Source organism: Nycticebus coucang, chromosome 21 (assembly GCF_027406575.1).
Source record: "Nycticebus coucang isolate mNycCou1 chromosome 21, mNycCou1.pri, whole genome shotgun sequence".
NCBI classification, from domain to species: Eukaryota; Metazoa; Chordata; class Mammalia; order Primates; family Lorisidae; genus Nycticebus; species Nycticebus coucang.
Genome location: NC_069800.1, coordinates 27,484,889 through 27,498,269, shown reverse-complemented (window position 1 = coordinate 27,498,269; position 13,381 = coordinate 27,484,889). Strand labels below are relative to the sequence as shown.

Here is a 13,381-nt window from a genome sequence, read left to right as displayed (position 1 = left end):
TTATAAACAGTATGTCATCACTTAAATGAAGTCAAATAATACTATTTCAAATTATTTCTATAATTCTACTTGAAAATTAAAAATAAGTCTGAAGTAAATATTGAGATATGCTATTGTTCATTTTATTTTATTTTTTCATATCTGCCATAATATAATATATATTTTTTAATTTTTTTATTAAATCATAGCTGTGTACATCAATATGATCATGGGGCACCATACACTTGGTTCATAGACCATTTGACACATTTTCATCACATTAGTTGACATAGTCCTCCTGGCAATTTCTTAGTTACTTTGCTAAGACATTTACGTTCCACATTTACCAAGCCTCACATATACCCTTGTAAGATGCACCACAAGTGTGATCCTTTCAATGCCCCTATTTGTTCATTTTAGGTAGAAGCTGCAAAAGCTTTTTAAAATTATCCTCTGTATTTTTTTTGTTTAGCATTTTTCAAATGATTTCTAGGCTATTATAAAAAGAAAAGGGTGATAATTATGTTGTAAAGCTCCAGTCCACCTAAAACAGTGGTGTCCATCACCGATCTGCAACACCAGCAGCATCTGAGGGATTGTTAAAAATACAAATCACCAGGCTCACCCCAGACTTACTGATTCAAGATCTCTGGATTGGAGCACAGGAATGTGGGCTACAACAAGTCCTCAAAGAGATTCTGATGAAAGCACAAGTTTGAGAACCTCTGGGCAAGCCCAAACATTTCCACATACCTGCTCTCTATTTTTTAAAATTATTTTTCAATTTCAAAACATTAAGGTGGTACAAATATTTTTGTTATACTGCTAGAAGTCAGGGCTGTACGTGTGCCCATCACCTGAATATTGCTCATTGTACCTGTTAGGTACAACTTCCCCTTTAGATAACTCATTTGATTCAACAGGAATTTTGACAGTATTGCCTTATGATGCTCTTGGGGGAAAAGTGATGCTAGACATAAAAAAAGTTTCTAAAAGATATTTTCCGAATTTTTAAAGGGATCCTCCACCTGTATGTGTTCACAATATCTCGGTGACCCTACATGCCTCTGGCATGGGCCCATAAATTTTAATATTTGATACAAGTCCAAACTAAAACTGTTAAATTTCTGACATTTTGGAGATCTTGGCCAGAGTAGATTCATGTTAATTACATCTTACGTAGATATGTTCCTTTATAATGATTTAAGTCAAGGTTCTCAAAGTGTGATCCCCAAACCAGCAGCATCAGCATCCCCTGCAAAATTTACAGAAATGCAAATTCCTGGGTCCAATCCCAGTTCTCCTGAATTAGAAACCCTAGGGAAGAATCCCAGTGATCTGTGTTTTATCCAACTCTTTGGTTGATTTTTCTCCTCTGTATGTGGAAACACTGAGCTAAGTAAGTCTTCATCAGAGGTGCATCTAGGTAAGTGTAAGGTGCAAAGGGTAAGCATGAGGTTCTGACAAGATTTGATGAAATCCTAACCAATCAGTGTGTGGGCTAGTGGGAAATCCTGGTGGATTTCCACTCAAACTAGCCACTTCGACACAACACAAGGGACAACACACTGTTTTGATGTCATGATCTCCTTTCTCATTTTCCTTTGTCCATTTTAAAAGACAATTTGAGCAAACTAGACCTGTGCGGCCTATTTGACTTCAATAATTTTGCCAAAAATAGATTTAAATCTGCATAACTCTATTTATTCAGTACTTCCTGTCAATCCATTCACTGCCTCTTATTTCAAAGATTCTTCTGATTCCTGAGGTATAATCTGCATGATTTATGTCTATTCCAGAGAAGGCATTTCCAAAAAGTGGGATCATCCAAGGTGCACAGCATACTCGAGCCCCTTAAACCTTTAAACTTTACTTATTCTAAGAGACTAGTAGAGTCAACAGCATCATTCTCTTGGATGGTCAGTATAGTCCAGCTGCCAACAGTGCTGACTGCATACAGAGTATTTGGACAAAGATAGCACCTAGCTCTGAAGGAGTTTAGTGATTCTACCAAAAGAAAAAACATGGAAAAAAAATGAAGGTGTTTGGTGAGAGTATAAAGTACTGGATTGTTTTGGGTGTCTTTAAGTTAAATGCATCTGATAAACTTTACTTTTTACGGAGGAGAGTCAATCCAGCTGGATCTTATTTTGGGGTTCCAAAAAATGTCTATACATATTTTAAGAAAGAAAACAAACTACTAAATTTTTAATATTCAAGTCACGTTTCACTTCCGTAATTATAAGAGGTGCACAACCTGACTTGTTTTCATCTTTCGTTATCAGTATATGTTGAGGTACAGGTACTATATATATATGTGTATGTGTGTGTGTGTGTGTGTGTGTATGTTTTTTATTTATTTTATTTTATTTTATTTTATTTTTTTTAGATAGAGTCTCACTTTGTTGCCCTGGGTAGAGTGCTGGGGCATCAGCCTAGCTCACATCAACCTCAAACTCCTGGGCTCAAGTGATCCTCCTGCCTCAGTCTCCTGAGCAGCTAGGACTACAGGTGTCCACCACCTGGCTAATTTTTCTATTTTTAATAGAGATAGGGCTTCGCTTTTTCTCAGGCTGGTCTTGAACTTTAGGCCTCAAGGGATTCATCTGCCTCAGCCTCCCAGAGTGCTAAGATTACAGACATGAGCCACCATGCTGACACTCTGGGTGTTCTGTTTTTCTGGAGAATCATAACTAATACAGCACTTAATTTCAGTTAATCTTCAAATAAACCTAATAAGTAATTCAACTTTATAAGTTCTCTTTTGTATATGAGTAAACTGAGGTTCAGGTCCCCTAAGTAGGGAGAGGCCCAGATGAACCTGACTCCAGAAGCCCCTGGCCAGCACCCTCTGGCTACATGGGAGAAGAACAACCTGGAAGAACATGACAGGGCTGGGAAGGGGAGAAGGCATTCTCTTGAGAGACCCTCAGCAGGATGAGGTTGGAGGCCAACCTTCTGGGGGCCAAGGATTCCAGGACGATGCCCTGCCTGAGGCCCCTGTGGAGCTTCCAGGGAGGCCTGCTGGGGGAAAAGCTTGAGTAAGTGGAAATAAGACACTTTGTGATCTGCTGTAGAATTATAAGAAGAAAAAATGTCAAGTGATGCTATATGTAAATAAGGTTCTCCTGAGGATAAAATCTTGTTGAGACATATTTGGTACAGCCCACACAAAGTTCACTACTGGCCTAGATATATAATAAAGAATAAGTCTTTTTCCGGACATTAACAAAACTGCGAAGAAGCTAAGTGAGTATGAGAATCACAGGGGTCAGGAATTCAGGCCTTAGGAAATCTTGCTCTTTCAGTGGGACTGATAAATTTTGTCAGAGTGGAAAGGATAATGAACCAGTGCATGTAGGAGACGGGAAAAATGAGGTGGAAGGTCTGCGAAATTCTAGGTCCACTGAATAGGGTGGATGACCACTAAGATGGGACGTCTTTCTTCAGTGCCAAACAGGACCTGCTAGGACCTGAACAAATGAAAAACCATGATGAAATAAACAATATTTAGTATCTACTGAATACTAATGTATTCTAACAAGATAACACATGTCCTGCGGCTTTACATAGGATGTTTTTCAAAGACTCTGCCTCCTTCTGGAATATTCCTTATCTAATGAAAACAATAACGATAATGGTATTCCAGGGTAAGAAACTAAGCCTTAGTTACACTTGGGAATTTTTATTTCACTGTGATGATAAAGTGTAAGGGACTTTCCTGGGCATACCGCTCATTCAATTTGTGGAGGGTTTTGTAAAAACTTGAGATAAAATAAAAACACTAAAACTAGAAAAGCAAATTCTTTCAATTCCAACTTTTTAAAGGATATAGCCCACCCTATTATTGGCAATTACTGAAGTGTGTTATCTTTCTCTTAGAGAGAAAATTGTGCTCAATAGAAGGATATTGCTTAATATTAACTAGTAGAGTTGGTTAATTAGTCAGTTTTTATTAAGCCTCAACCTCTTTAATACTGGAAGCTCCTTTTGTTCCTAAAGATTTATCTTCTTAAATATCCATTGTTTGGGCACTTAACATTTTAGCCAGTCTGGAAAGTTTCAAAATCCTATCAGAAAATCAAACCCACAAGATGCAGGATTATAAGATTCTGTATTGAACTTTGGGTAGAACAGACTCACCTGTTCAATATCCAATAGAAGGGCCAAGACACTGCATGAACTATGAATCACAATTCCAATTTAGTCAGTTCAAGTAATACGTTATAAGCATTGCCCATAATTTATCAGTTATGCTTCTTCTTTGTATTCTTTAAAAGTGATTTCCATATTATTTAAACACAACTTCTGCAGTATTCATATAAACATAAAGGTATTTAAATAGCATAGTTGTGTACCAATATAATGAACAAGAGAAGAATCTGAACTTCATGCTTTGCCTAGATTAAAGAACTCTGAATGATTTGTCAGATAACAGGATGATAAGCTTCCATGATGTCTAACTCCCACAGAATACTTTTTGGGAAATTCCCTGGTAATCTATGGAATTCTTTTCCTTATGAAGTGCAGAAGGAAATGGCAATGCCTAGATTTTCTTTGTAGTAACTTGGCATGTCGGAAATTTATTTGGTTTGCTTTCTGCTTTAAAATAATTATTTTTATGACCACTTCTTGGCCAAAATTTACTAGCTATTTGTTTATGGTAAATTATATCCTATTATAGGACTCAAATTATTTTCTTTTATTAGCAATTGTTCTCTCTCAGGCAATAAAGACAAATCTGAAGATATATATGTATACCTAAATGTATTTGTTTGATTACATACATAGAAAACATGCACATGTATGTATATGCATGCATGCATGTATATTTATAATACCATTTATTATTAAAATTTGCTAGTATTAAAGTTTATATCAAAGTTTGCTAGTATTAAAGTTTATATCAAAGTATAAATATTTTGAGAGCAAATGAAAAACAATGAAAGGTTGTCTAATATCGATCATAGGCTATTGTCAATATTAACCAGAGGGGATAGAAAACATTCAAGTAGAAATAAAAATTTCCTATTTTGTGACTTCATTTTCTATCTTCTTTAAAAAAAAAATCTCACATCCATAAGCTTAGGTTCCTTTTCATGTGCTGCAATTTATAGTAAGTGGTGAACATTACAATCATTCAAGAAAAATTGTGGATAATCTTCGGATGTTTGAAAAAAAAATATGAAGATGGTACACTGCATTCAACAAGAGCATGACTCTTCAGCCAACCTGAAGATACAAACCCCACCATACCTTCATGGGAGCCAGCTGTATGGGTGTGATGCATGAAGGGTCTACCATGGGCTTCGGCCTGTTGGCTGTATCTGCTAACAGGCTGTGCCACTGCTGAGGAAGGCCAGTGAATTTTTGTTCTTGTGGATCAAACCCCGTGTGAACCCTGTGTTCAAAGTTGGATGGGCCAGATATTTCAATCTTTTTCTTTTTCTTTCCGAACATGATGGAGAAACCTGGAAAATGTAAACAGAAAAGAGGCAGCTGTTTATATCTCACCAGCAGAAGACCCTAAGAAAGTTACTCTAAATTTCTTCACAGTTGTATCTTTTCCATTATTCCTCCAGCTGAGAAAAATGAACATCGCATTTTCAGGGTGTATAGGTTAGATAATTTCATTCAAAATTTTTGATGCTTTCACAGAACAGGTCATGTGGAATATAGTAGTTCCTTGCCTCTCTTGGCTTTGGGCTTGGTCAGCTGACCTGCTTTGACAGACAGATTGTGGGTGGAAGAAACAGTTGGCCAGTTCAGGGTGGAGTTTTCTGGAGACATTGTGTGTTTCTACTTTCCCCCTTTGTTCCTGCCACTTGTCAAGAAGTTCTCCTGGGCAGATGATGCTGCCTCATCTTAGTCCTGGAAGGAGAGATGCACGAAGGAGATACAAACTTGACCTCCGGTCTGGAACCAAGAACTAGGCAAGCCCAACTGAGCCATAGCTGACTCACAGGTGAGAAATAAATATATGTAATTAAGTCACTGAGAGCTTGGACTTGTTTATCATGTAGTAGTATCAGAGCAAAAGCAGACCAATACACTGGGAGAAGCATCTCAAATTTTGGTATGCACTTAAAATCCAAAACATTTGTGTAGAATAATAAAATACGTATATACGTGAAAAATAGGTTAATAAGGATATTCACCATCTAAAGTTATAATTAGAATTAAGCAAGTGAATATTTATAAAACATTTAGAAAAGCATCTGGAACAGTGTAAGTGCAGCAAGTACAGTAGAACCTCTGTAAGTTGACCACCCAAGGGTCTGTAACAAACTGGTCAACATAGGGAACAAGGTCTGTGGTGCTGGTACTTACATGTGGTACGTGTCCATTCTATGAAAATTAGGTCAACTTAAGGAGGTGGTAAATGTAGGGAGATGTCAACTATGGAGGTTCTACTGTACTAACGATGCCTTTGGACAGACATACAAGAAATTTGACTAACAGAGAAGGGAACCAGGAGAAAAAGGCAGGGAGGAAGATTCATTTTTCACTGTATATTTAGAATTTTGTTCAATGTATTTTACTACTTTGAAACAACACAGTTTATCTAGTTAAAACATATTTTTTATTAAATCTTTTGTACATAGATCATAAGTACATTTAGGCCATTTTCAGTACGTTGATTATTTGTACAAATTGGAGTCCTTACATCACACTAATCAACATAGCTTTCACCTCATTTACCCAATTATAGCATTAGGACATTTATATTCTACACATGATAGGTCCAACTTGTGCTTGTAATGTGCTCCATAGTTGTGCAAGCTAGTACGTTCCATTTGGAAGGAAGTTTGAAGAACACTCAGGGATCTAAATGTAGACCTGCCATTTGATCCTGCAATTCTTCTTCTAGGTGTATATCCAAAGGACAAAAAATCATTTGGCTAAAGATATTTGTACCAGATTGTTCATTGCAGCTCAATTCATAATTACGAAGTCATGAAAGAAGCCCAAGTGCCCATCGACCCGTGAATGGATTAATAAATTGTGGTATATGTATACCACGGAATACTAGGCATCAGTAAAAAAATGGAGACTTTACCTCTTTTATATTTACATGGATGGAGCTGGAAAATATTCTTCTTAGTAAAGTATCTCAGGAATGGAAAAAAAAGTATCCAATGTACTCAGTACTACTGTGAAACCAATTTATAATAACTTATACTTGCATATGAAAAGTTAAAACATATTATTGACCAGAATCTCTCTAGAAAATATGTAAAGTCAGCAAAGTATGCCATATAATATTGAAAACAAGTAGGATAACCTCAATTTGTACCCCAGGTAGGTCACCTGTTTGCTGTGATCTTAGGTAACTGCTTTTACCGCTCTGAATCTACTAAGCTGTGAACAGACAATCATGACCATTTCGAGAATCCGTACGACACTGTTGTGAGCATTACAAAAGCTGACACTTTGGCTTAAATACTGCTTTGTTGGGGAAGCTGCATCTCAGCCCTTGGACTGGAATAGGTGGGTTATACACTCCTGCAGTTCTGTGTGTACATTCTTCAGACATTCCTCCACTTGCCATTGATTAATTACATGTCATGGTGTGATCAGTGCCTACTTTCCCTACAGAATGTAAGATGCACCAGGGAAAGGATGCTGTCTGCTGGTTCATAAGCTTGGTATATTATAGTGGAGCTCAAGAAATATTTACTGATGGACTAAAATCCACCCAAACAGTACACTGATTCAGTAAATAGCACCTGGGGTCATAGCTCTGCAGGAATCAATATCTTCCTTTGGTCTCTCCTTTCTCCTTCCCTACCTCCCTTCATTCTCCATTAAAACTTCTCTTTTTTCTTTTAGCCATTTGTCCTGCTTGCCAAGCCGGGTCTTCCTGCTGCCTTCCAGTGTTCTCAAGCTCCTGTTCCACCCTCCACTTAGATGAATATTCTCTTCTCAGATCAGTCACAACCTCTACTCCCCAGGCTCCAACAAAACCCATCCCTGTTCATCCTGGTCATGACATCAGAATAATTTGGAAAACTAACAAAAGGTTGTAATGAAAAATAGATGAAAGATGATAAGGGATCAAATACCTCAATGTATCATTGCTCCTAGAAAACATAATTATAATTAAAAAATATGTTCAAGTTTGGCCCTGAATCAAGGCCAGCAGTTTGCTGAAGCTGTTGGTTTCAAGCAGGAGCCTAAAGAATTATCTTTCTGTGGTCTGTTGGCCATTTCAGAACTTGGGAAATGTAATGGTCAATTCATTAGAAAGAAACAGTATGAGTCATTGGTGATAGATGTAGGCTAGTGTGATTTGTAGTCTTAATACTGTCGGGTTCCAAAATACCCATAAAATATTACTGTATTTATCTCACAAGGATATTTAAGTTATTTGTTAGAATTATAATGCTGTTAAATCTTAATTACAGCTCCCCAAAATGACTGTGGGTTTTTACTCAAAATAAAAAGATAATTCTACAGTAAAAAAAAAAAAAAAAAAAGTTCAAGTACTTTACTGCAAATTGGTAAACATAGCTGTTTAAGATAAGCTGACCTATATTTATGAGCACATCTTAAACAATTTGGCATATCTAGCCATGTAAAGGAACCTAGTTGCCAGACCCTGCAGGAATGGTACACAATGTTTCATGTTTACTGGTGTCCGTGTCTTTGGGTAGGGTGGGCAGGTTGAACGATTGACCCCAACCAACTCTGGAATTGGATATATAATTTTCTGTGGCCAGTGGGATAAAAGGAAATATGGCACAAACATACAATGCACTTGCAAATTGGGACTTGCTTGAACTCCTGTTCTTGGACCCTGGAGTCAGCATGAGAATGAGTCAAGGCCTTCCTACGGGAGGCCACACATAGCCCAGTCACCTATCTCCCCAGGCAACAACCGGCCCATCTCCAGAAGCAGAGCTGCCAAGCTGACCAGCAGCTATCCACATAAGTGATCCCAGTCAAAATAGACAGAACCACCTGGTTGAACTAGACCCAAAGGTGCCAACATGAAGAAAAGGTTGTTGCTCTAAACTATTAGGTTTTGGAGTAGACGGCTACACAGAAAAAGCTACGTAACAGCAAAGGCCTGGTTAGCATCCCATACCTTGCATCTTCAGATGCTCATCAGTTTTTCTCTTTCTATTTTAGCTGCTTCAAATTTTCAAGTAACAATGTCTAATCTTGGTAACTATATTAGCTGTTATGCAATTGAGTGTTAATTCAAAGGAGTCTTGATTGTGACACCACAATCTGGTTGAAGGCCTGGAACATTTTCAGTGGCAGGAAATTACACCAAAGAGGTGGCTTTATGTACCATCTCTTAGTATTATTTAGTGAGGATAAAATACATTTGAAAATATAATTTGGCCAAGTCTGCTTGACATTTTAATAAGCTTTAGCTACAACCATATATTCTTTTTAAAATGAAAGAAATTGTTTCAGAAAAATCATTCAAAAAGTATTCTTTTGACCTGAACAAGCACTGAAAATGCTAGGCCAAATATTTTTAGAAGCAGAATAGAAATGTTGCATTATTCCTCTCCTCATTGTGAATTTCCCAGCGGTTGCTATGCTCTTCAATGAGGATAGAAAAATAGGAAATATCAATGAACTAATCCTGTTCCTGTTTTTAAATAAAGCAGTTGTGAAAGGAAACCACAGCTGAATTAATCTCCCTGCACTGTATCCCATGATACTCTACAACTGTAATTTAAATGGTAATATATAAGTTTTACATGTTCAGTCAGTTTGAGTTAAGACTTACAGAGGAAGCAACTTAGAAGGAAAACAACAAATCTCTAAATCCTAAAGCAACAGTCCTGTGACGCTCACAGGTGCAGAGACAGACTCTCCAAGATGTAGAAGGATCGTCCATCAGCAGCAGCCATGACTCTGTTAGCAATGAGGAAACCTATAATCAGGTGAAAGAGAGACAGGGTCCTGGTGCCTTTTAGCACCATGGACAGAGGGACACTAGGCGGGAAGTGAAGATCTGCTTAGTAGACGATTTCTTCTCTCTGATACGTCCATGCTTAGCCACTGTCTGGCCGGGTGCTAAGTGTTCAGTGGGTCTCATTCCACATTCACAGGCGCTCTGTGTTGGGGGTTCCCAACAGCAGCCCCAGGCTTGATGGTTTTGTAGGAGGACTTGCAGGACTCAGCATATAGGCATACTCATGGCTGTGATTTAGGATAGTGAAAGGATATAAAACAAAACAAGTTAAGGGAAAAGTCACATAGGGTGTAAGTCCAAAGGAAACTGGGCAAAAGCTTTCAGGGCCCTCCCCCAGTAAACTCACAGGGTCTGTGATTAATTATCCCAACGGTGAATAGTGAAAACACATGTAAAATGCTCTTTACCAGGTGTGATCTGAGAGACGAAAATAAATACCCCTTTATCAACTAAGACAGATCCCAGGGGTAAGGAAACCAAGTTACCCTTGGGTTGAGGGTTCAGAGACTGGCTGGCATAGCAAATTTCTAAATTCCTTATGACTATAAGAAAAACCACACTCTTGCTAAACTCTCTTACAATAGGAGCTGTCAGGCTGATTTATAACCCAGATCACTACAACTCTGACTGGACATAGGACCAGCCCTACAAATATTCTTTTCTGAAGTAACTACAGACCTTACAGCAATTTCAGCCTCCTTACAGAGGCTGGGCACAAACTGTCCTTTTGTCCTATAGTTCACCTTTTGGTGGAAAGAATGAAATTTTACTCCTCATTTTGTTTTATTTTATTTTTGAGACAGAGTCTCATTTTGTTGCCTTCACTAGAGTGCTGTGGCATCATAGTTCACAGCAACTATGGGCTCAAGTGATCCTCCTGTCTCAGCTTTCTGAATAGCTGGGACTACAGTTGCCTGCCGCAATGCCCGGTTATTATTATTATTTTTTTTTAGAGATTGGGTCTCACTGTATATCAGGCTGGTCTTGAACTCCTGAGCTCACAAGCAATTTGCCCACCTTGGCTTCCCAGAGTGGTAGGGTTACAGGCGTGAGCCACCACTCCTGGCCCTCCATCTCATTTTAATGCTAAAACCATGCCCCAAAGTGAACATGGGATGTATGATACATACAAGTTTATACGTTACCCATGTGCTGGCCTCCCCTCATAAATACATATAGCTTTTCCCCTAAACCTGCTGAAAATATATGATTCTCTAAGGTATGAAATCCCAACCTGCCCTTTTCTTCTTTTAAGAGAGAGCACTTTGGGTGCATGCTTGAGACTTTCTCTTCCCAGCTTGTAAACTTGATGACACCAATAAAGCTCTCCTGTCTATTATTCAGCCATCCAGATGGTCTTTGGGATGACACTGGGAAGCCCATCAGAGACTTGGTGCCTGAGGATTTCTTCAGTACTGATCACATAGGTGCCTCTGACTGGTCTGTACTATAATTTCAGACTCCTGAAGGAAAGCAGGGGATCAGCATAATGATCTTGTTTTCATAAACAGTTCAGGCACAAGCAGCCCTTCTCATCAAGGCAGGGTGGGAATCTTTCTAAAATACAATTTTCCAGATGCTAACTATGGCCAACTTTGCAAATAAGCTTTCTAAGATATGCAGTCTCAAGCTTGCTATATTAATTCCTTTCTGCAGAGGAGGTGTTATTATCATTTCCATTTCAAAGAAGAGGAAACAGATGCTCAGAACCCAGGTTAGAAACTGGCAAAATTGGAGACTAAAAACTTCGAAACACATGCCTTTAATCACTGAGCAATGTATTACTGGCCTATATTTTCCTTCTCTGCCAGATACACCATTTTACCCTTCATAGGGGACCCTGTTAGTGAGGATGGTAGCTCTAATAATATAACTGAGAGATTCCGGAGTTTTCTTGGGTTCCCTCATGTCTTTTCAGAAAGACCCTTGCTGAGAAGCTATACATCTGTCACCCAGTTGGTGAGGCTGGCTGTAGGGCTGCTAATGCTACAGAAGCCCCAACAGCCTCTCAATAGAATAAAAGCCCTTGCCCCTCACAACCCAGATAAAACAGGGGCATGGCATTCTCATTGCACTCACGAGATTCCAAAACACCAACTTTCTAACAATTAGATGGGTATCTTTCAGTATAGAAAGTTTGTCACAGGTTAAACATTAGCCATTTCAAGAATTAATGTCAACTATATCCTCACCTCTATTTCATTATTAAACACACATGTGAACATTTGCCTGGCAGTTCCCAAAGTGTGTTCCTGGGAACACCAGCTATTTGAAAGGTAAATATGGAGGGTGGCGCACTGGGAATTGATTCCTTATCCAAATAAGCTTTGGAGACAATGGGTTACATAAGTTTTCTCCGTGGGATTTTTCAAATTCTTAGGCTAATGCGTAGCCAATTTCCTAAAGGAAGATAGTAAATGTACCCCAGAATGCTTGTTTCTGAAAGTTTCTTGCAAAACTCAGAGGGAATATTGTTTTGATGCACAGTTTTGGTTTCCATATGCTCTTCTGTGGAAGGCGAGTTTTAGAAGTCTCACAAGAGATGCAAGGAAATACAGATCTCCAGATTCTAATGCCTATTTCTGCACTGACATCTTCATGCTCATCTTAACCCTCACTTTTTAGGGACAGGCCATCTGTGAGTCTCCCTTAGTGAGTTATTCTGCTTTAAGCACACGTCTAGTCTAAAGCTCCTAGGTGCAGGTGCCTTGTGCTTTAGGTTTCCATCATATTAGCAGGGAGAGTGGGCAAAGATTCAGGCAAGTGAAGCAGCACCTGGTCCTATTCGAGTCAGGCAGGTTGGGCAGGTGGCACAGCACCTTGCTAGGAACCCAAAGATGCTACTTGAACTATGATTATTTAGGACTAATTGTGTATCATGTACGTATAAACTCACATATGCTGTTCAGTCACATATGTCATGAGGACTGTGCTACACAGATAAGGACTGAGGACCACAGAGGTTAAAGGATGTCCTGAGTTTATCCAAGTTGGAAGAAGCTAAAATAAAATTTAAGCCCAGCCTGTCCACATTCTGAGGATGGACTGGGACACCCAGTGCCAGGCTGCCTTGAATACCCGACCTGTCTCCACTACGTGTCATGCCATGTTATGTCTCTGAGACTGAGTCCTCTTTTCTAAGTGGAGATAACCCTAGATTTGCATGGACCCTGGGACACTTAAGATAACTAAATGAGAAGGTATTGGAAAATACCCTTTGAATACAACACAATAATAACTCTAGATCAGGCTGGCAAGCTAGTAAGAAGTGGCTATTTCTGGCACCAAACATTGCCTGGGCTAAGAGTGCCAGCATTCCCTTTTATAATCCTGACAATTCTGTGGGGTTATTACATTTATTTGGTGAGTGTGGAAAATGTAGCATAGGGAAGTTAAAGGAGTTGATTTCCCAAGGTTGCATGGTTAGCAAGAGGGAGAAACAGACTGAAATCCAAGTCTACC

The 13,381-nt window shown here is 38.8% G+C and overlaps 1 protein-coding gene and 1 non-coding gene across 2 annotated transcripts in view; one reads left to right on the top strand and one right to left on the bottom strand.

Moving 5' to 3' along the window:
• Positions 1 to 13,381, bottom strand: part of PAK5 (p21 (RAC1) activated kinase 5) — a 363,878-nt gene that overhangs the window by 133,949 nt on the left and 216,548 nt on the right. The window contains exon 3 of the mRNA XM_053574481.1: positions 5,236 to 5,450. Coding sequence (XP_053430456.1) covers positions 5,236 to 5,439 — 204 coding nt within the window. The 5' untranslated portion in view covers positions 5,440 to 5,450. The remainder of the gene's footprint in view (positions 1 to 5,235; positions 5,451 to 13,381) is intronic.
• Positions 8,102 to 8,238, top strand: LOC128574372 (small nucleolar RNA SNORA2/SNORA34 family). Its single transcript, XR_008376743.1, has one exon. It is a non-coding gene; the product is annotated as a small nucleolar RNA SNORA2/SNORA34 family (small nucleolar RNA).